At 38.7% G+C, this 25,495-nt stretch overlaps 1 protein-coding gene across 1 annotated transcript in view; it reads right to left on the bottom strand.

Annotated features, from left to right (window-relative positions):
* LOC140163083 (uncharacterized) overlaps nt 1-25,495 on the bottom strand; it is a 95,777-nt gene that overhangs the window by 9,899 nt on the left and 60,383 nt on the right. Inside the window, exons 6-14 of the mRNA XM_072186454.1 lie at nt 21,664-21,823; nt 19,732-21,202; nt 18,391-18,638; nt 11,418-11,546; nt 8,312-8,422; nt 7,886-8,036; nt 6,547-6,675; nt 2,459-2,686; nt 1,164-1,430 (exon numbers count right to left, since the gene is read on the bottom strand). Of these exons, the coding sequence (XP_072042555.1) occupies nt 1,164-1,430; nt 2,459-2,686; nt 6,547-6,675; nt 7,886-8,036; nt 8,312-8,422; nt 11,418-11,546; nt 18,391-18,638; nt 19,732-21,202; nt 21,664-21,823 (2,894 nt within the window). The remainder of the gene's footprint in view (nt 1-1,163; nt 1,431-2,458; nt 2,687-6,546; nt 6,676-7,885; nt 8,037-8,311; nt 8,423-11,417; nt 11,547-18,390; nt 18,639-19,731; nt 21,203-21,663; nt 21,824-25,495) is intronic.

Below are 25,495 nucleotides of genomic sequence, written 5' to 3'. Positions count from 1 at the left end.
TTGCGAAAAATTAAGCATTTTTAAACTAAACTGGTGAAGTATGGTTCAAGCGCGCAAAAGCGCAAGCTAAGCGAGCAAAAATATGCACTTTTTAGGTTTATAGCCAAATATGAGGTTAATGATCAGAAACCCACAATACAGGTGGCGGTGTCAACATATGTTGGGGTGATTGTATGGACCATTTTGGGGGATTTGTCCCCCCATTCCCCTGGGATTTACGCCTATGCCCATGTCTAATCTCCATTGGTGCTGATGAAGGGCGCGGTGCGGAGGCCGTCATGGGATGCGCATATAATTGTGTCGATCTTGCAAAATCATTAGTTCTTTGTGCACATCACCTCAACGCGCCTGGCCAACATCATTGTAGGCCCCATATACCGCCCAATAGGGCCTATATTACTAACTGAATGTAGTTTTCCCCCCCCCTCTCCTCCTCCTCTCTCTCTCCCTCCCTTTCTCCCCTCTTTCTCCCCCTTCTCTCTCCCTTTCTTTCTTTTTTTCCTTTTTTCAGGGATCGCTTTCAAAATGGCATATATATGCATCATTTTGAAAGGGATATAGAGTCACTTAGTTTGCAAAATAGATTTCAATATTGACATGCTTAAATGAAAACCAAACCTTTGAAAGAAATCTCTAAAAAGAGATTTCACACCAAAAGTTGAACAAGTTAAATTCAAAGGGAAAGGTGAAAACTATCCAAACTGAGAATTGGCTGTGTGACTGATGGTAGCTGTATAAGTGGCACACATGCTGTTTATTCAAAGGTGTTCTCATATCCAAACCTTTCTGTTCTGTTCCATGCTTCTGGGAAACATGGTCTAAAATTGCCGGGGTGTATTTTCACATTACTTGCCACCATAATTTGTTGGAATATAACTTCCATAAGTTCCACTATAAGTTTCACCAGTTAAATTGAGCCAATACTGTGATTTCTGCGTAGATGTGGACAACCTTCTGAATAAAAATTAGCCTTTCTTTTAGACCGTTTCTGATATACCAAATCTGTATTCACTTTAACCAACACAACTTAACCAAAATTCACATATTAATCACATATTAACTTGTATCTTATAGCCAATGTGTTATTTCAATTTCCTGGCACGTAAGATTACGTAATGAATGACCCTCATACATACATCACGTTTGAGCAGCAATTAACTTACCTTAGAAGAGTTGCATGTGACAACTTCTGCAGACACCCAATGAGAGATGCTCCTTGCATGATCCAACAACATCCGTATGATCCCATCATCAGCCAGGCAGTCCACAAATAAACTATTACACAAGTCCCCAACATCCCCTACCATGCCATTGTGTACTACCGTGATACTGCTTGGTGTTGTGGTGGTGCTGTTGTTATTTGTACTGACACCAATGCCTTTGCAGCGTGAGTTGAGGTAGTGTACAGGGTGAACCCTTTGAAATAAATCCTGTAATAGCAAGAAATTAACAGAATGTAATTCTCACAAACTACAGATCAGATACTATGGATCCATTTTAAGCTATAGCCTCTATCCCTCTATCATACATAGCAATGCGATATTTTCCATGCAAAAAATGATATTTTCATAAATGTCTTTGTATCGTTAAATGAATTTACAATTTGAACATCTGAAACAATAATAAATATCCCTCCCCTCACATACTCTTGACAATTGTAGCTCTTTAGCCGAAATTTGGAAAGTATAGGAATTTTTAGCACCAAAGCCTATAATTTGGCCCAATTTTAGTTCATAAGACCCATCAAAAATGTTGAAATTTCAGTTCATCAAGCCCCTATTTTGCCCAAAATCAGTTCTTAGTTCTCAAATTTTGGCACCACACACCCCTACCAAAATTTCAGTTGAGTGCCCCCAGGCCGGAAGGAGTCCTTAATTAGTCAATATCAAATAAACAATAGACTTAATTGTGACCTGATCATGCCCTACAGATTGCATTGTAAGATGTTACATTGCGCTTTCAATGAGGGATGCTTGAATGATAGAATTTACATACTTCTCTTTATTTCTATTGGTTGAAATTGCATGCGTAATCATTTATGGATGTTTACTATCATATGGGACAGGTTCTGTGAAATTTTGAGCATACGAAAGTAATATAAACAATGTTGATGCAAAGCCTCCATAGTGGATGAGTGACCCTGTGTTATTGTTATGGAATTACCATTTCCATGGGCATAATACAGGTTGGAAGAAGATTTGGTAAATCAGTATTGCATAGTAATCCCTCATGAAAATTTAAAATATACCTATGTTTGAGAAGCTGGATAATAAAGTACAATCTAAATGAAGAGCTCAAAATAAATGATAGAGCTAAGTGGTCAAATTGGGGAAAGTTTTTGGTGCCCCTATATTCGCGCTCTGTGTAAGCTGTCCACATAGTTTTCATAATGTTGAACCAATATTCAATCACTGCCCCCAACCACTGTAGCCCACCCCTTACCCCCATGTCAACTTACTTGCTGCATTAATGTGAGTTGCTGAGCCAAAGTAAGTGATGTATGCTGACTGAGAGAGAAGCCTTCTTTATCCATAGAGGACACTGGTAGATAGCTAGACTCACTGCTTTGTTTGGATGAATCTTTCTTGGTAAAACATGCCATGATGCCCATCTTGAGGCTCCGTGGACTGGCATCTTGATGACGGGGTCGTGATGGAGATATAATGGGGTCTCTTACTGGACTTGACTGAAAATAATGTGCCAGATTGCTAGATTATAATCATTAATAAAACACAATGGGTACTATGCACACAAATAAAACACAATGGGTGCTATGCACACAAATAAAACACAATGGGTGCTATGCACACAAATAAAACACAATGGGTGCTATGCACACAAATAAAACACAATGGGTGCTATGCACACAAATAAAACACAATGGGTGCTATGACACAAATAAAGCACAGTGGGTGCTATGCACACAAATAAAACACAATGGGTGCTATGCACACAAATAAAACACAATGGGTGCTATGCACACAAATAAAACACAATGGGTGCTATGCACACAAATAAAACACAATGGGTGCTATGCACACAAATAAAACACAATGGGTGCTATGCACACAAATAAAACACAATGGGTGCTATGCACACAAATAAAACACAATGGGTGCTATGCACACAAATAAAACACAGTGGGTGCTATGCACACAAATAAAACACAATGGGTGCTATGACACAAATAAAACACAATGGGTGCTATGCACACAAATAAAACAATGGGTGCTATGCACACAAATAAAACACAATGGGTGCTATGCACACAAATAAAACACAATGGGTGCTATGCACACAAATAAAACACAATGGGTGCTATGCACACAAATAAAACACAATGGGTGCTATGCACACAAATAAAACACAATGGGTGCTATGCACACAAATAAAATACAACGGTGCTATGCACACAAATAAAACACAATGGGTGCTATGCACACAAATAAAATACAGTGGGTGCTATGCACACACAAATAACACAAAAAAAACACAATGGGTGCTATGCACACAAATAAAACACAATGGGTGCTATGACACAAATAAAGCACAGTGGGTGCTATGCACACAAATAAAACACAATGGGTGCTATGCACACAAATAAAACACAATGGGTGCTATGCACACAAATAAAACACAATGGGTGCTATGCACACAAATAAAACACAATGGGTGCTATGCACACAAATAAAACACAATGGGTGCTATGCACACAAATAAAACACAGTGGGTGCTATGCACACAAATAAAACACAATGGGTGCTATGACACAAATAAAACACAATGGGTGCTATGCACACAAATAAAACAATGGGTGCTATGCACACAAATAAAACACAATGGGTGCTATGCACACAAATAAAACACAATGGGTGCTATGCACACAAATAAAACACAATGGGTGCTATGCACACAAATAAAACACAACGGGTGCTATGCACACAAATAAAACACAATGGGTGCTATGCACACAAATAAAACACAGTGGGTGCTATGCACACAAATAAAATACAACGGTGCTATGCACACAAATAAAACACAATGGGTGCTATGCACACAAATAAAACACAATGGGTGCTATGACACAAATAAAGCACAGTGGGTGCTATGCACACAAATAAAACACAATGGGTGCTATGCACACAAATAAAACACAATGGGTGCTATGCACACAAATAAAACACAATGGGTGCTATGCACACAAATAAAACACAATGGGTGCTATGCACACAAATAAAACACAATGGGTGCTATGCACACAAATAAAACACAATGGGTGCTATGCACACAAATAAAACACAATGGGTGCTATGCACACAAATAAAACACAATGGGTGCTATGCACACAAATAAAACACAATGGGTGCTATGACACAAATAAAACACAATGGGTGCTATGCACACAAATAAAACACAATGGGTGCTATGCACACAAATAAAACACAATGGGTGCTATGCACACAAATAAAACACAGTGGGTGCTATGCACACAAATAAAACACAATGGGTGCTATGCACACAAATAAAACACAATGGGTGCTATGCACACAAATAAAACACAGTGGGTGCTATGCACACAAATAAAACACAATGGGTGCTATGCACACAAATAAAACACAATGGGTGCTATGACACAAATAAAACACAATGGGTGCTATGCACACAAATAAAACGCAGTGGGTGCTATGACACAATCTACATGCACGCTAATGAAACACAAGCGACAAGCTCAATGACAAGCTCAACAACAGAGTATAAATTCAGCTTAGGCCAAAAAAAAAATTGTTTGCTTGCCCTCGAATGGATTTTAAAAATTGGGTCGGTCGGTCGGGAAAAGTTTTTTTTTTTTTTTTTTCCGTTTCCAAGAAACAGACATGGCGAATACCGAATCGGCGAATGCAATTAATGGTTCAAGCATTTCCGTAGCAGCAACATCACGCCATGGTCCAGCATCTGTGCTCGCCACTTGCACCTTAAACAATTGTAGCTCTTCTACATGTAGGCCTACGTTTAATGAAGTGTACAATTCTCCTACATGTAGTGTTTTCTGCTTTTCATATTAATCAGCATGTTCGGTCCCTTGCTTCACCTGTACAGCTAGCGCTACTCGTGTTGTGTCCGCCATGTTTAAAGTGAAATCATATTTATACCGAGCGATTTGTGCTCTTAATAAAAGTAGCCTCAACAAACATGTTGAAAAAAATAGTGCAATGTTACTTCCTAGTCGATACGAACAAATATCATGAATCTAAATATTTATAAACAAGAAATGAATATCTGGTACAACTGTTTTAAAATTTTATCTACTTTTACCATCGGCTATATTGTATCCATTCTTGCACGATATGCACGGTTAAATTTTGCCTGTAAATAAACTCATCCCTAGATGCGCTGTCCGAAATGTGCAGGTGGATAGCAAATTGTATTAGAGCTTAGACGCTGAGGTGGTATACGAAATTGCGGAACCCGACAGTCCGGTACAGCCGGACACGTAAACATGCAGGATATGGTATTTTACAATGTTTCTTTTAAATCATCGGTTTTTCAGACAAAAAATACATGCCATTTTTGGGAAAATCACAAAAAAAAACCTTTTTTCAAAAAAAAGTTCTACGGTCGGGACTGCCGAGACAGTCGGTCGGACGAGGGCAAGCAAACAACTTTTTTCTTTTGGCCTTATGGAGATACAAATTCTTGAAGTTATTTAGCTTAAAACCGGAAATGACGTCCAAATGACCTTTGACCAAAAAAATAAAAATACCGTGCATACATCAGGTAACACTAATGCATATATGAAGTTTATGTCACTCTGGTCTGGTTACGTTTTGAGATAAAAAAAAATGAAAATATTTGATGATTTTTGGTTTTTGACCGGAATCGACCCCTTAATGACCTTTCACCCCAAACTGTAGACACCCCAAGATCCTGGTTGGTAGCAATGCATGTGTGCTAATGACAACACTCTGCTATGTAATTTGTAAAAACAGTGATTTTTTAAATATTTTTAGCTTTTAGACCGGAAATGACTCCCTTAATGACCTTTGACCCCTTATCTGTGAACACCCTGTAGACACCGACCAAAGTCAAGTCACATGATCTAAGCATGTCACCATCTCATGTGAGCAGGTCAAATGTCAAATGGAGTTCAATGCATGTCACATGTGGGGACATGGTCAGTGGTGTTTGTGACCAAGTATGATATAAAAATTGGATCGGTTGAGCCCATATTTATTGGTCGAGCTATGAGTTTTAAAATATTGGACGAGACGTAGTCCAGTCCAATATTTTACAACTCATAGCGAGACCAATAAATATTGGGCGTGAAAAGCATCAATTTTATCATTATTATGTTTTGGATCCAATATTATCACAACTGGATCCATCAAAACATAATAATGGTCAAAATCGGTCAATTGTTCTGCAATTTGCCTTTTTGCTGCTAATGTATGTACATGTTTTAAACAACTCAAAAATAAATAAATATATAATAAGCATATCTGGGAACTTTTTTGTGAGATACATTCTTCAATGGACAAAATGGTGTACCTGTTGAGAGGCAGATGAGAGTTTTCTGCTGATATTAGGCCACCCTCCACCACTAATTGATGCTTTCTCTCTCTGATACTTGTCTAATAGGTGAAGTAGACTCTGGCCTTGAGGATCCACTGGAATAATCTGTGTAGTACAAATAACATGTTGTTGAAATTTAAAATACATAATTTAAAAGCATTAAAATTACAATGGAGGCATGGACCATTTCCAAAGTACAAGGTGTCCCATAAAAAGGTTGCATGTAGAAAATGAACTGCATTTTGTGATGGTACAACAAAATAATGTAATTTTTTCAGATATTATTTATTCATCTTAATTGTCTGCTAAGTTCCAAACTAAATTAGGGAAGTTTTTTTATTTGTTATTTCCCCTAATCATTTTTTGAAATCTTGAAAAAAAAAAATCATGTGAAAATTTTTTTTTTTGTCACTCTATTCAGCAAAAATTGCACATAACGGTGTATATGTTTGTATACCTTGCCCACACGTTGATGTGCTCTAATTAATAGTGCACCCTATGTAAGCATTAATCAAGGCTCCCGCTAGCCTTCAAAAACGCTGCGTCCGATCGGACGCACAACTGTAAAACCTGGTCGGGAAATGTGCGTCCCACAAAATTTTTGTGCGTCCGTACATGTATGTTAATGTATTGGGCAACAGGGAATACAATTTTACAAAGCCCCCGATTGCCGGTATTGCATCGCATTACATCACAATTTGATGCAAATATTTGACTATTTCCTTTCAGATTCCTGATGAGATTTTAAAGATTTATGTAAATACTATTGTCAATAACAAATTACGTGAATGCAAACTTGCTGACAATGTACGATAGTTTAGAAAGTTGCATTTTCAAAAGCTTATCATGTCTCGCTGCCGTAGTGGTAAGAATTTTCATTCATTGACTGGTGACCCGGAAGTGTTGCAAAATGGGAGTGGTTAAATGTGAAAGGTCAATAACTCGTTTACTGATTGGTCCATTGGTTATGAATATTAATTCAGCTTTATTAGGAGAATTAGGAGTGATCAGTCAACATAATTTTTGTGATTTTTATGATGATGAAGTTGGTAAGCTTATACATTTGTGTAATCACTGAATTTAAGGTTGAATCAACTTGCGTCCAACTGAACGCAACAGGTTGATGAAATTTGTTGAACATTGCGTCCAGTAATACAAAAATGCGTCTGGACGCAAGAATTCGCGTCCAGCGGGAGCCTTGGCATTAATTGCTTTGGGCCACTCTTCAGCCAAACTCTTACAACAACAATACATAAGCAAAATTACTCAAACAGTTTAGAAATCAGTCCTGGATTATAGCTTCACTTATGCATACCTTTTCTGTAGTGAATATAATGAGTTGTTCCAATACTTTTGGGTTCTTTCTGAAGTCCACTTCATAGAAGCCCTCCACCCAGACTTGCAGGATGTCTAATGCACGACATAGGATTTTGGAACGATTCTCTTGTTGGTTGCTTTCATACATGCTAGAATAAAAAAAGAAGAACACATTATTAGAAATGGGCGATGCATGCAATATAAAGGTATATCATCAATTGTTATGTTTTCAGACAGAAGTTCTTGTTTGTTGGTTTCATACATGACGAAAAAGCTCCCATGGCACATATGATTTTAGAATCATTCCCTAGTTCACATGGTTTTCATACAAGAACCTTCAATAAATTAAACAAACATGCTGACCACAAGCCAGACACATCAGTGACCCCACTATCTGATTGAGAAAATAGAGCAAGAGTTTTACCTGATAGCTGCCTCAAACTTTTCCATGATGAACTGCAACAACTCTCCTGATGTGGCAAAGTAATGGTAAGTGTAGAAAAAGTGATGCAGGTACCCATCTAACAATGCTTGTCTGAAAAATACAAACATTTCAAGTTTTATTATTAAACACATGTGCAGACCAAGCCATGTACATGGGTGCATTCTCATTTTTGTTGTTGTAAATTGAGATTAGCACTTGTAACATGTTGGATGACTGAATGTTGCTGTATTTTCATCCAATCAATGTGTAACTCTATTACCTACATTCAACATGTCAGAGTTATATCACTCATACATAATTCTAGACAGCACATTGGTTGATTACCATAAAATATTTTTACCATCAACTAACATCATTTGATAGTTTTTATTATATCCCTCATTAATATATTCTCGTTCATTAATTGGTTAAACGAGTATCATGTGACCAAAAATAGTTTTGCAAACTTGTTAAAAAGCCGATTGAGGAGGAACGGGTACTATTCAAAGTACTATCTCCCGGGAAATAGTTTTACTATCTCCTCTGAGCGCCCCGGAGCGCTGTATGACCTCATAATCGCGTCGCAGTTCCTAGTGGTCAGTGCAACTCGCCACATACACGGGATATCAGTACCGGTTCCGGGGTATTAATGTGTAGCAATTCGTTTTGTCTTGCGAAGCACATAAGTGCAGCTAAAATACGGCGGTTTAATGGCATAAATCTGAGTTACATCAGGACTGATCAATATCTTATATTGATGGTGAAATAACAAAGAACATGGTTATTTGTTTCACGGCGGTATTGTAGAGGTTACAACAGCTTACAACGTTTTCACGGTAAGCTTTAGTCACTCAACTGTGTGCGTGCTTTGTGCATTCAATCAAAACAAAGCAAGGCCAGCATAGCCTTGACTAGGCCTAGCCTACATTTATGCCTAGGCCTATGCCTTGTGTTTAATGAACAAAGAATATATTAATGAAGGATATAAACAAATATTTACTGCTCTAAATTAGGGATCTGGTGGAATCTATTGGTCCCCTCGGTGAACTGGAGACCGTGAGCCTACTATTTTCCCTCGACCTGACGGTCTTGGGAAAATAGTAGGCTCACGGTCTCCAGTTCACCGAGGGGACCAATAGATTCCACCAGATCCCTCATGAGCAGTAAATATTTGTATACCATCCCAGGAAGGACGCTTATACCACAAGATATGTGACCCTTTGTGCCTTTACCATGCCGTGTATGTCTCTTAGACTCCCCAATTTAGCTGTGGGTAAATTATTGGAAATATGTATTGTGTAATGTAAAACATGTGTCATGTTGTCAAATAAATGAGTATAAATGATTCTTGAAAAGTTACAGAATTTATGTACGAGTTAATATTTGTATACTATTCTCTATTATGTGTCCAGAAACCAGCCACACCCTGGGGGGCTTGGAGTGCACCCAGGGATGAGTGGCTGAAAAATGCTCAAATTCATCCCAAATAGGCCAATTTTGTATGACTTCCCCGGACACGCCACTGATACTAACCAGGGAACCCGAGGACATGCCACTGATATTCAATTCGTATGAAATGCACTTTAAATACGATATCGGAATCACTTTTTCACATACAGAACTATAGTTTTAAGCAATATTGCATACGTAAATGTACGCAAGTATATGCTTTAATTTAAAAACCACTTTCATTAAAATCCATAGTCTAATTATATTATAGAAAGGTAAACTTAATACGAAGATTTTCATTTGCGATTTTCTAGAAATGCATGTTTTTCGAGATAGACCAGTATGTGATGTGTCCGACGAATTTATTCAATTTGTGTAACAAACATTTTAAATCAATCCCAATAACATTGGCAGATTGTATGTAAAAATCCACGGTTAAGTAATAATAGGCATAATAGCATAAAGCAATTGTTTAAGTCAGAGAATTCACTCGAAAGTGTTGATTCAAGCGATTACGAGTGGATTGGGATCTACGAATCAACACTTTCTCATGTATTCTTATTAACATATTTGCACACACTTGGGACTTATCAAAACATATAATAATGTGGGATTTGGTTTGCACAATATTTGTGCTTTTGCTCATTTGTTAAGTATCAACAAAACATGGCAATTGAATCAGTTTTGAAAACACATACATTCACACAATGTTAACTCAGTTTATGCTTGTTTCAAGGACATTTTGCCATCAGTGATATGTTTTTACTTCATAATCTGACATTTTTTGTCATTTATGATCATTTTCCAATTAAACAGGAGTTCATCCCACATTCATTATCCTCAAGGTGGGCCAGCCTTTAATCATTCTGGCTTATTTAAGTATACTGTATTATATACTTCATTTTGGAGTTTATTTGAAAAAAATAAACTTATTACAGTGATTTTTTTGTTAATATATATAGTTCATTTCCATGTTATAGACAGCATGCATGTAGCAGGAATATTGCCGCATTTAATCATAAAGGAGTATCAGTAAGCTGCTACTAACTAAAAATAAGCTTATGGAATTTTTGTGCATGTCCCAAATTCATCAAAGTGAAATTCCTGGATCTACCCACAATGCAAATGGGAATGGTGCTAGCATGGTATACCACAAATCTGTACAATAATAACAATTATATAACTCATACAAAGTTTCTTGCCATTTGATTGGCCAACTACTATTGACTGAAGGACTATTGTACTCTGTGGAAAAATAAATATGGCACGGACGCGAAGCTACGTACCATATAGCAACGCTGACAGACGCGCGAGCGTATAGCATGAGGTTTCCACCTGGACTCGCCAATTATAGGTGTGGGTGTTGCTCTAAGATAAATATGCATTTAGATATCTTTTAATTTATTTTGTTTTCCTGGTGATTTATAAAATTTAGTGGACGCAAGGGAACTTATGAGTTATATAAAACAAATATTGAATATTTTTATTCATTCAATGGAAAGTCGGTGAAATATGAACTGGTCCATTCAACTCATCAAAGCCTCGTTGAATGGAACAGTCCATATTTCACCTCATGAAAATATTCTTACCATTGAACTCATAAACATTCAATATTTGTATACTGATAGTCATTGTGTTCCTTTTCATTCATACCTACCTTGCAAATAGAAAGGAGAATAGCCCCAATGGTTCACCAGCCTGTACACTGTGCTTATTTCTACCCTTGTGAAAGCTTAATAACTGATTGTCTTCACTCTCTTTGAGATGTAGTGGCTCTGTCCCCATACTGCAAACAAATCAAAAGTGAAACCAATTAACAATCGCATCTCATCTTCACACTCACCCAGATGAGTTATTTCCAAAGAGATTAGACCTGTGTCTAATGCTATATTGGTTTGTTATGAATGGAGCCTGAAATCAAATCAAATGATAACAAATGTTTACACATACAGAAACACTTGAGCACATGTTTTTGGCTCAATGCAAACAACTCTGCACTTGAATCAAAGTTTAATTACCAGGTGCAAAATAATGATACCCAAACATGGAGTGAGTATTCTTGGGTTCTACCTCATTGGTTAATTCCCATCTTAAATCATCAGTAGAAAATAAGTATAACAGAGAAATTTGTTTCATTTATGCCAAAATTCAATTGCAACATTCCAGTTGAAATCCATGACATGACCAATGTCCAACACAGGGGGGTGTGGATTTCAAATGGAGTTACCCATTCAAGTAACCCCATACATACAGGGGGTGTGGATTTCAAATGGAGTTACCCATTCAGGTAACCCCATACATACAGGGGGTGTGGATTTCAAATGGAGTTACCCATTCAAGTAACCCCATACAGGTAAACAGAGTTTAGAAAATAAGTAACTTGTGCAATTTCCCAAAACATGAAAAGAAGAAATACATGTACACAAGATAATAATGCTTACAAGTCAATACAACATGATTATGACTGAAATAAGTTTTCTCAAGAAATGACATGTCACCACATTACATTGTTGATGCTATAATTACATAAGATGGCCTTGAAAATTGAGTACATTGATTTGTACATGTTGCAAACCGATAAACAAACTCCAAAATCAATATGTGTGTTTTCATTATATACACTCTATCAGGCCTACATGACATGATATGACATGGTGTCTTTTGTACAAGCCCATTTTAAGGTAGTTTCTTTGAGTATGTATTTGCTACCTACTGGAGTGACAGACAACAATGAACATGTTGATTATCCCTACATGCTGGGTTTTCTAAATTACAATCTCTAGCTGGATGTTTTCATAGACTGTGCTATAGTCAATTTTTGAGAAAAAAAATGTTATTAATCATGATGAATGCATTCAGTTGAACTCGAAATTATACAGATGTTTATCACAAGTAACATATTCAATAGTCATAAAAAGGTTTATAATAGTCACAATGAAAGTACAGTATACATATGTTATTGAATGCAGCATATCTGGACATAATTATAATTCAGCTCATTTATTGGACACTGTTAATTTTGAGAATTCTATATTGAATTAACTTTAAAAATGTGATCAACAAGTTAGCCCCACCTTAAGCCATTTTTTTAGTTCTTATTTGCTAGTTTGTATTTTGACACTAGGTGTATGTGTACTTTTATATGAAAAATCCTATTTGCCAATAATCATTACACCAGTATCTTTTGTGTTTGCTCATTTCTTATAACAGGATTGTTTAGACAAAAGGGCAAGACATATAGCACCTAATGCAAATGCCTCTAGGTGCTTTACACAATCAGAAACAGTTAAAAATACATGTATCTTAAAAATACATAAAATAGTTTTAAAAATATTAAACATAAATTTATACAAGAACACTAAACAAAATGAAAATCATAATCCACTCCACTCTCAATTAGCCAGTCAATTAAGAAAAAAATGAGTGCAGCACCTCCAGTTAAAACTACCAAATACCAACAAAAATGAGTGCAGCACCTCCAGTTAAAACTACCAAATACCAACAAAAATGAGTGCAGCACCTCCAGTTAAAACTACCAAATACCAACAAAAATGAGTGCAGCACCTCCAGTTAAAACTACCAAATACCAACAAAAATGAGTGCAGCACCTCCAGTTAAAACTACCAAATACCAACAAAAATGAGTGCAGCACCTCCAGTTAAAACTACCAAATACCAACAAAATGAGTGCAGCACCTCCAGTTAAAACTACTAAATACCAACAAAAATGAGTGCAGCACCTCCAGTTAAAACTACCAAATACCAACAAAAATGAGTGCAGCACCTCCAGTTAAAACTACTAAATACCAACAAAAATGAGTGCAGCACCTCCAGTTAAAACTACTAAATACCAACAAAATGAGTGCAGCACCTCCAGTTAAAACTACTAAATACCAACAAAAATGAGTGCAGCACCTCCAGTTAAAACTACCAAATACCAACAAAAATGAGTGCAGCACCTCCAGTTAAAACTACTAAATACCAACAAAAATGAGTGCAGCACCTCCAGTTAAAACTACTAAATACCAACAAAAATGAGTGCAGCACCTCCAGTTAAAACTACTAAATACCAACAAAAATGAGTGCAGCACCTCCAGTTAAAACTACTAAATACCAACAAAAATGAGTGCAGCACCTCCAGTTAAAACTACCAAATACCAACAAAAATGAGTGCAGCACCTCCAGTTAAAACTACTAAATACCAACAAAAATGAGTGCAGCACCTCCAGTTAAAACTACCAAATACCAACAAAAATGAGTGCAGCACCTCCAGTTAAAACTACCAAATACCAACAAAAATGAGTGCAGCACCTCCAGTTAAAACTACCAAATACCAACAAAAATGAGTGCAGCACCTCCAGTTAAAACTACCAAATACCAACAACAAAAATGAGTGCAGCACCTCCAGTTAAAACTACTAAATACCAACAAAAATGAGTGCAGCACCTCCAGTTAAAACTACTAAATACCAACAAAAATGAGTGCAGCACCTCCAGTTAAAACTACCAAATACCAACAAAAATGAGTGCAGCACCAGCACCCAGTTAAAACTACCAAATACCAACAAAAATGAGTGCAGCACCTCCAGTTAAAACTACCAAATACCAACAAAAATGAGTGCAGCACCTCCAGTTAAAACTACCAAATACCAACAAAAATGAGTGCAGCACCTCCAGTTAAAACTACCAAATACCAACAAAAATGAGTGCAGCACCTCCAGTTAAAACTACCAAATACCAACAAAAATGAGTGCAGCACCTCCAGTTAAAACTACAAAATACCAACAAAAATGAGTGCAGCACCTCCAGTTAAAACTACAAAATACCAACAAAAATGAGTGCAGCACCTCCAGTTAAAACTACTAAATACCAACAAAAATGAGTGCAGCACCTCCAGTTAAAACTACTAAATACCAACAAAAATGAGTGCAGCACCTCCAGTTAAAACTACAAAATACCAACAAAAATGAGTGCAGCACCTCCAGTTAAAAAACTACCAAATACCAACAAAAATGAGTGCAGCACCTCCAGTTAAAACTACCAAATACCAACAAAAATGAGTGCAGCACCTCCAGTTAAAACTACCAAATACCAACAAAAATGAGTGCAGCACCTCCAGTTAAAACTACCAAATACCAACAAAAATGAGTGCAGCACCTCCAGTTAAAACTACCAAATACCAACAAAAATGAGTGCAGCACCTCCAGTTAAAACTACAAAATACCAACAAAAATGAGTGCAGCACCTCCAGTTAAAACTACTAAATACCAACAAAAAATGAGTGCAGCACCTCCAGTTAAAACTACTAAATACCAACAAAAATGAGTGCAGCACCTCCAGTTAAAACTACAAAATACCAACAAAAATGAGTGCAGCACCTCCAGTTAAAACTACAAAATACCAACAAAAATGAGTGCAGCACCTCCAGTTAAAACTACCAAATACCAACAAAAATGAGTGCAGCACCTCCAGTTAAAACTACCAAATACCAACAAAAATGAGTGCAGCACCTCCAGTTAAAACTACTAAATACCAACAAAAATGAGTGCAGCACCTCCAGTTAAAACTACAAAATACCAACAAAAAATGAGTGCAGCACCTCCAGTTAAAACTACTAAATACCAACAAAAATGAGTGCAGCACCTCCAGTTAAAACTACTAAATACCAACAAAAATGAGTGCAGCACCTCCAGTTAAAACTACAAAATACCAACAAAAATGAGTGCAGCACCTCCAGTTAAAACTACCAAATACCAACAAAAATGAGTGCAGCACCTCCAGTTAAAACTACCAAATACCAACAAAAATGAGTGCAGCACCTCCAGTTAAAACTACTAAATACCAACAAAAATGAGTGCAGCACCTCCAGTTAAAACTACTAAATACCAACAAAAATGAGTGCAGCACCTCCAGTTAAAACTACAAAATACCAACAAAAATGAGTGCAGCACCTCCAGTTAAAACTACTAAATACCAACAAAAATGAGTGCAGCACCTCCAGTTAAAACTACAAAATACCAACAAAAATGAGTGCAGCACCTCCAGTTAAAACTACAAAATACCACCAAAAATGAGTGCAGCACCTCCAGTTAAAACTACCAAATACCAACAAAAATGAGTGCAGCACCTCCAGTTAAAACTACCAAATACCAACAAAAATGAGTGCAGCACCTCCAGTTAAAACTACAAAATACCAACAAAAATGAGTGCAGCACCTCCAGTTAAAACTACCAAATACCAACAAAAATGAGTGCAGCACCTCCAGTTAAAACTACCAAATACCAACAAAATGAGTGCAGCACCTCCAGTTAAAACTACCAAATACCAACAAAATGAGTGCAGCACCTCCAGTTAAAACTACCAAATACCAACAAAAATGAGTGCAGCACCTCCAGTTAAAACTACAAAATACCAACAAAAATGAGTGCAGCACCTCCAGTTAAAACTACTAAATACCAACAAAAATGAGTGCAGCACCTCCAGTTAAAACTACTAAATACCAACAAAAATGAGTGCAGCACCTCCAGTTAAAACTACAAAATACCAACAAAAATGAGTGCAGCACCTCCAGTTAAAACTACAAAATACCAACAAAAATGAGTGCAGCACCTCCAGTTAAAACTACCAAATACCAACAAAAATGAGTGCAGCACCTCCAGTTAAAACTACCAAATACCAACAAAAATGAGTGCAGCACCTCCAGTTAAAACTACCAAATACCAACAAAAATGAGTGCAGCACCTCCAGTTAAAACTACAAAATACCAACAAAAATGAGTGCAGCACCTCCAGTTAAAACTACTAAATACCAACAAAAATGAGTGCAGCACCTCCAGTTAAAACTACAAAATACCAACAAAAATGAGTGCAGCACCTCCAGTTAAAACTACTAAATACCAACAAAAATGAGTGCAGCACCTCCAGTTAAAACTACTAAATACCAACAAAAATGAGTGCAGCACCTCCAGTTAAAACTACAAAATACCAACAAAAATGAGTGCAGCACCTCCAGTTAAAACTACCAAATACCAACAAAATGAGTGCAGCACCTCCAGTTAAAACTACCAAATACCAACAAAAATGAGTGCAGCACCTCCAGTTAAAACTACCAAATACCAACAAAAATGAGTGCAGCACCTCCAGTTAAAACTACCAAATACCAACAAAAATGAGTGCAGCACCTCCAGTTAAAACTACCAAATACCAACAAAAATGAGTGCAGCACCTCCAGTTAAAACTACAAAATACCAACAAAAATGAGTGCAGCACCTCCAGTTAAAACTACCAAATACCAACAAAAATGAGTGCAGCACCTCCAGTTAAAACTACTAAATACCAACAAAAATGAGTGCAGCACCTCCAGTTAAAACTACTAAATACCAACAAAAATGAGTGCAGCACCTCCAGTTAAAACTACCAAATACCAACAAAAAATGAGTGCAGCACCTCCAGTTAAAACTACCAAATACCAACAAAAATGAGTGCAGCACCTCCAGTTAAAACTACCAAATACCAACAAAAATGAGTGCAGCACCTCCAGTTAAAACTACTAAATACCAACAAAAATGAGTGCAGCACCTCCAGTTAAAACTACTAAATACCAACAAAAATGAGTGCAGCACCTCCAGTTAAAACTACAAAATACCAACAAAAATGAGTGCAGCACCTCCAGTTAAAACTACCAAATACCAACAAAAATGAGTGCAGCACCTCCAGTTAAAACTACCAAATACCAACAAAAATGAGTGCAGCACCTCCAGTTAAAACTACCAAATACCAACAAAAATGAGTGCAGCACCTCCAGTTAAAACTACTAAATACCAACAAAAATGAGTGCAGCACCTCCAGTTAAAACTACAAAATACCAACAAAAATGAGTGCAGCACCTCCAGTTAAAACTACCAAATACCAACAAAAATGAGTGCAGCACCTCCAGTTAAAACTACCAAATACCAACAAAAATGAGTGCAGCACCTCCAGTTAAAACTACTAAATACCAACAAAAATGAGTGCAGCACCTCCAGTTAAAACTGCCAAATACCAACAAAAATGAGTGCAGCACCTCCAGTTAAAACTACCAAATACCAACAAAAATGAGTGCAGCACCTCCAGTTAAAACTACTAAATACCAACAAAAATGAGTGCAGCACCTCCAGTTAAAACTACCAAATACCAACAAAAATGAGTGCAGCACCTCCAGTTAAAACTACCAAATACCAACAAAAATGAGTGCAGCACCTCCAGTTAAAACTACCAAATACCAACAAAAATACCTCAGCAATGGATAAAATAAAAAACAGGGAAAATATGACACAACATCCAATGGAGGAGTAACACAAAACAAATAAACAAAGTTCAAAACCCTTTAACTTTGTTTTATATGTTTTGCGTTACTCCCCCATTGGATGTTGTATCATATTTTCCCTGTTTTTTATTTTAATACAAACCTTGTCAACTAGGTAAAGAGAATCACACTTTATAATTTGAGTAAATTTGAGCACCCCTATGATTGCTAGCATTTGTTGATCGGCCAAGTGTTATTTTTTATCATTTCTAGTACATTCACACTCACATACTCAACACACAGCACATAACAATTTTAGGATATTTATATAGCTTGACATTTCACTAACCTTGTTGCAAAACTGTAGAGTAAATTCAAATCCAGTCCCCACTGCTCTGCATACAGCATTTCAAGATGGCGCTTGGCCGATTCCAAAAATTCAATCTTTGTTGTCATTTCTGTTCTCTGTTTACCAACTTTGGCCAGCATTGTCTTATGGTCAGCACCCTTGGTTTGTTGTGCATCAATTAATTTCTGATAGAATTTATCAGTTTTGCTTCTCATTTTTCTCTCCATCATTAGTTGCTGTTCAACATCCTGTCAAATACACAATCAATCAAAATTAATTCAAATCAATCACTCAACTATTAACCAAAGACCAAACCTCCCAATCAATCATTCACTTCATCAATCAATCAATAAATCATCCAAACATCAACAACAAAAAATCAATCAATAAATCAATCCTCTCTCCACACTAATGTGAAGCATTGGGATTCATACTTCAAACATTGCATGATTCAAATGTTTATATCAAAGACCCACACTTCTTATATTAGATAACAAAAGTCATCCAATGTGACACTCAAGCCACAAGTCTTGCCTACTTTCGATATTACTTTGGTAAGTAAAACATGCACTTCTCAAACTACAAAGCTGAAGCCGTGCACTTTTGTGGTTCGTAAAAAAATGGATAAACAAAATTGGGAAGAAAACTAAATTGAAAAAAAAAATTGAAAAAAAAAAAAATTGGGAAAAATATAAAAAAATTGGGGAAATACAAAAACCACCTGATATAAAAATGCATGTCTTTGTGATTTGAAAAACTTAGATCTGTTCTCTCAACTTTGTTATTATGACATTTGTAGCACTTCTTCAACTAGTCTTCAATTGGACATATTTATCCACTTTTAGCCATTTAACTAAACTGTAGTGTACTTGTTTTAAAAATATATTGATCTTATATTGCCACAGATCTTGTGGTTCTTGAGTTAAGGCTAATAATATATCAAACAAAAGATGTAGTCATTTCCCTCCCCTGAAAAACAATATGGGGGCAGAATGACACACATTAAATCAACCAAGCCTTGGGATCTCCTTTATAGAACCCTTGTCAATCCTCTTGTGTATCAATTTCATTTGAGTGTAATATTTGAGTGCAAACACTACTACCTCATGCTCCCCTCCGGCCCTCCTTAATATAAGTCTAATACCACTTTAAACATTGGGCATCTCCAGTTGAAAGCCAATCCCTATGGAAGACATGACCTTAATCTCCCACAAGGGGGTGTAGATTTCAAATGGAGTCACCCATTTAGGTAACCCCATTTGAAATTGTTGAAGATTGTTGTCCATTGAGGTTGTTTCAACTGCAATAGCCCTCTTTGTAATGGGAGTGACAAACACTTACTGCAATCTTGCTTTCAATGCTGTTCTGTGTCTCCCCTGCTCCAGTGAGTTGTTGTGTGTATGCTGCTATCCTTGGATCAATGCCACCATCACTCCTATATACCATCCCATTGGGCAAACCAGGACGATTGTCATCGGTATTAAATGAGCCAGACAATGTGGAGTCATCTCCTGAGGTCTTCAAGAAATGTGATGTTGATGATGAAGATGTGCTACTTGTGGATAGCATGCTGTCTGTTCTTGACAATGCATTGTGTAAGAGACTACTGATTCTGGCAGCTGGAGAGTTGGAAACACTGCAGTCTGACACCGCAACATTCTCATGTGATGAGGATCTCAATTTAACAGATGGGGTGTTCCTTGGTGGCAGTGGAGGAGCTTCCTCGCTGATTATGGATTCATTGTCAGTTCTATTACCATTCAACTTGCTGCCAGATGGCACAGATGTCATGACAGGACCTTCATAGCTACTGATGGATTCATTCAGGTTTGTGCCAGATGGCACAGATGTCATGACAGGACCTTCATAGCTACTGATGGATTCATTCAGGTTTGTGTTATTGTCTGATAGTTGGCTACTTGTATTACTTGTCCGAGACTGATTCAAATCAAGCAAGTCTTTGTTCATCGAGTTGAATTGGGAGTCACTTAAGCTACTGGACAGGGCCTCTTTAGATTGGGAGTTATTCAAGCTATTTGGTAGGGATTCTCTTGATTTAGATGAGATAATTTGGTTGGATTTAACCACCAATTGATTTTCAGCAGGCAACCCACTGAGTAAATCCTCTTCATCGCAATTGGAATCTTTGATAGTCATTTCTTTCTCTTTAACACTTTTTGCCTGTTTGCTACTTTTCCTAACACCAACATCTGTCTCTAACTTTGTTGCATCTCTTGACTGAGCCCTTCTCCTTGGTGCAGGTTTAGGGTCATGCTTTGAAGATGTTTTAAGATCATACTCTTTGCTATCATGCTTCTTGCTTTGAGCCTTTGCTACAGGCTCTATACAGGCTGGAGATGGGTTACGTTTTGGCTTGAGAGGAGCAAGTTTTTTACCATCACTACGCTGTCCATCTGTTTTCTCCTCATTATTCTTGTCCTCTTTTTTAGGAGTTACGGCTGCTTTAGATTTTGTTCTATCTCTACTTGCACTTCTTGATTTGTCGCTGCTATGACTGCGTGCTCTACGCTGATTTGCTTTGATGTCCGCTGATGACTTCTTATCACTTGAATAGTGTTTTGAATCCGAGCGTAAGGAGGCTTTTACAGCACTCCTGCTGTGTCTTGCTGCTGCTGATGATGATGACAAGAATGTATCATCTGGAAGTAGATCAGAGAGAATATCGTCTTCTTCTGGATGCTTTGAGTTGACTGGTGGGGATGCTTTTGGTTTTTGAGGTTTCATTTTGGCAGCATGAGACTTGGATGGTTTGGTGTGTGGTTTGGTTCTCTTAGGATGACTGGCATTTGGCCTTAAAGGAAACATTGTATTATATGAGAAAATATCAGTACTGAGATGAGTTATTGTTTGTCATTGTTTCTTTTATCTCTCTGAACAATTGGAAGGGTTTTTTTACCACAATACTATGGATTCCCAAAAATGGAATGTGAAACTGAAATGTGTAAACATTTTTTCCATCTTTTGATATTGAAGCCAGAGATTTGCTCAATTGCAATGGAATATTTTTAACAGAAGTTTGAGCAATAAAAGTAATACTTGACAGACAGTGTTCATTATGACCCTGTATCTTGGGTTGAAAAGAGGTAAAGCAATGTGTTATTTATTTGCTCCCATAGTTTTACTAGTTTATATGGAAAGAATTAGTGTGTAACATCCGAAAATGCTGATTGTAACTGCAATTTTGGCCAATAGTTACATGATCACAAGCCCTTCCTGCCCTTATAGTTGCCTCTACATTGATGTGCATATTACCTGTGTTGTGATTGCTGGGGTTTGACAGCTTTCTCTCCATTAATAGCTTCATATAGCTTCTCTAAGAGTTCTTCTTCCCAGTACAAATCACAGAATTTCTCTGTCACAGCATTTGCAAATGTCATCCAACTCAGCTTAGCTAGGGAGGTGATGTATTCAGCTGCAAGTAATAGGAACATGTATGAGAGACTAGTTCACTGGCAATGATCTGCATTGACATAAATTCAGTTGTGCAACCTAACGTCAATTCAAATCACATCATCTACACTCTGAAACCAATGGGTGAGAGTGATTGGTCATCCAGATCCCATGATCATTTAAATCCCCCGTGCATGCGCCAATACCACTACCTGTGGAATTTGCGACACTTTGAGTTGGCGCTAGAATTAAACTCTCACTAGGTCCTTGTGTTGTGATTAGAGATGAAATTGATAAGCAAATAGATGCCGTGTATGGCCGACAGCTCAAAGTCACTGATATATTAATTATAAATTTTTATGTTCCCGGTCAAAGTCCACAGGCAAAGTGCTGCTCAAAATCAAAAGTCCACTATTGATTTTTTACTTGTATGTAGTTTGGCAGTCAATAAACGTTAGATCCCCAAATCAGAATTTTTCAATAAGTGAGCCCTCATTATTATTATGCCAAGATACGTTGCATTCAATAAGGGGGCTGGCATTTCCTTCAAAGGGGGGGCCAAATAAAATTGTGACCCGTCCTATTTCGGCAACAAAAATTTTATGACCCCCCACCACCGATAGGCCTACACCTTACCCCCTAAACAGGCTAAAATTGTATTGAAATCAGTCTTTTTGAATAAAATAAACACACTATTCTGTGGTCATCTTGTGACTCCCTACATTTTGGGCAAAATATTTATGACCCCCCTATTTTTCTTTCCAAAAATTTATCACCCCCCCCCAGTATATTTGGGTCCCACCCCCTTCCAAAGAAAATGCCAATCACACCCACAGCCACAACACCAAATCAACATACCAATCCCTGATCCCTGTCATTCTCCCTTACACACACCCCCCACACCAAACCACTTTACCCATCTCTTTGCCCTCTATGTCATTCTCCCTTACACACACCCCCCACACCAAACCACTTTACCCATCTCTTTGCCCTCTATGTCATTCTCTCTTACACACACACACCCCATACCCACAGATACAACACAAAATCAACATACCAATCTCAGTCCTCTTATGCCATTCTCCCTTAAACACACACACACCCCCACCCCCCACAGACACAACACCAAATCAACATACCAATCTCTGTCCTCTATGTCATTCTCCCTTACACACACACCCCCTCTTGTAGATGCTGCGGGGTGTGGGGGTGCGTTTGTAAATGGTGCTAACTGTGGAGGTGTGTGTGTTTTGTCACATTCACACTGTGGAGTCTGCTAACAACCGTGGAGCTCCACAGTTGAAGATAAGCTCAAAAATGGGGTTTTTGAGCCATAGAGAGGGGTATACCACCTGTCTGTCATTTTCTGATTAGAGCAACCTCCACAGTATGGCGGTTGCTGTGAGATTTGTGTAAAAAAATCTCCCCAGTTTGAATGTGGGTGTGTGAATCTCCGCAGTTGGAAAACACACACACCCCACACTCAGACACCAAACCACTTTACCCATCTCTCTGCCCTATATGCTATTCTCCCTTACACACACACCCCACACCCAGACACCAAACCACTTTACCCATCTCCCTGCCCTATATGCTATTCTCCCTTACACACACACCCCACACCCAGACACCAAACCACTTTACCCATCTCCCTGCCCTATATGCTATCCCCCTCACACACACACCCCACACCCAGACACCAAACCACTTTACCCATCTCCCTGCCCTATATGCTATTCTCCCCTACACACACACACCCCACACCCAGACACCAAACCACTTTACCCATCTCCCTGCCCTATATGCTATTCTCCCTTACACACACACCCCACACCCAGACACCAAACCACTTTACCCATCTCCCTGCCCTATATGCTATTCTCCCTTACACACACACCCCACACTCAGACACCAAACCACTTTACCCATCTCTCTGCCCTATATGCTATTCTCCCTTACACACACACCCCACACCCAGACACCAAACCACTTTACCCATCTCTCTGCCCTATATGCTATTCTCCCTTACACACACACCCCACACCCAGACACCAAACCACTTTACCCATCTCCCTGCCCTATATGCTATTCTCCCTTACACACACACCCCACACCCAGACACCAAACCACTTTACCCATCTCCCTGCCCTATATGCTATTCTCCCTTACACACACACCCCACACCCAGACACCAAACCACTTTACCCATCTCCCTGCCCTATATGCTATTCTCCCATACACACACACCCCACACTCAGACACCAAACCACTTTACCCATCTCCCTGCCCTATATGCTATTCTCCCTTACACACACACCCCACACCCAGACACCAAACCACTTTACCCATCTCCCTGCCCTATATGCTATTCCCCCTACACACACACCCCACACCCAGACACCAAACCACTTTACCCATCTCCCTGCCCTATATGCTATTCTCCCTTACACACACACCCCACACCCAGACACCAAACCACTTTACCCATCTCTCTGCCCTATATGCTATTCTCCCTTACACACACACCCCACACCCAGACACCAAACCACTTTACCCATCTCCCTGCCCTATATGCTATTCTCCCTTACACACACACCCCACACCCAGACACCAAACCACTTTACCCATCTCCCTGCCCTATATGCTATTCTCCCTTACACACACACCCCACACCCAGACACCAAACCACTTTACCCACTGCCCTATATGCTATTCTCCCTTACACACACACCCCACACCCAGAGACACCAAACCACTTTACCCATCTCTCTGCCCTATATGCTATTCTCCCTTACACACACACCCCACACCCAGACACCAAACCACTTTACCCATCTCTCTGCCCTATATGCTATTCTCCCTTACACACACCCCCACACCCAGACACCAAACCACTTTACCCATCTCCCTGCCCTATATGCTATTCTCCCTTACACACACACCCCACACTCAGACACCAAACCACTTTACCCATCTCCCTGCCCTATATGCTATTCTCCCTTACACACACACCCCACACCCAGACACCAAACCACTTTACCCATCTCTCTGCCCTATATGCTATTCTCCCTTACACACACCCCACACCCAGACACCAAACCACTTTACCCATCTCTCTGCCCTATATGCTATTCTCCCTTACACACACACCCCACACCCAGACACCAAACCACTTTACCCATCTCTCTGCCCTATATGCTATTCTCCCTTACACACGCACCCCACACCCAGACACCAAACCACTTTACCCATCTCCCTGCCCTATATGCTATTCTCCCTTACACACACACCCCACACCCAGACACCAAACCACTTTACCCATCTCTCTGCCCTATATGCTATTCTCCCTTACACACACACCCCACACCCAGACACCAAACCACTTTACCCATCTCTCTGCCCTATATGCTATTCTCCCACACACACACCCCACACCCAGACACCAAACCACTTTACCCATCTCCCTGCCCTATATGCTATTCTCCCTTACACACACACCCCACACCCAGACACCAAACCACTTTACCCATCTCTCTGCCCTATATGCTATTCTCCCTTACACACACACCCCACACCCAGACACCAAACCACTTTACCCATCTCTCTGCCCTATATGCTATTCTCCCTTACACACACACCCCACACCCAGACACCAAACCACTTTACCCATCTCCCTGCCCTATATGCTATTCTC

The sequence above is a fragment of the Amphiura filiformis genome, chromosome 10, assembly GCF_039555335.1.
Source record: "Amphiura filiformis chromosome 10, Afil_fr2py, whole genome shotgun sequence".
NCBI lineage: Eukaryota > Metazoa > Echinodermata > Ophiuroidea > Amphilepidida > Amphiuridae > Amphiura > Amphiura filiformis.
Note: the sequence above shows the minus strand (reverse complement) of the source record. Positions and strands in the feature narration are given on the sequence as shown.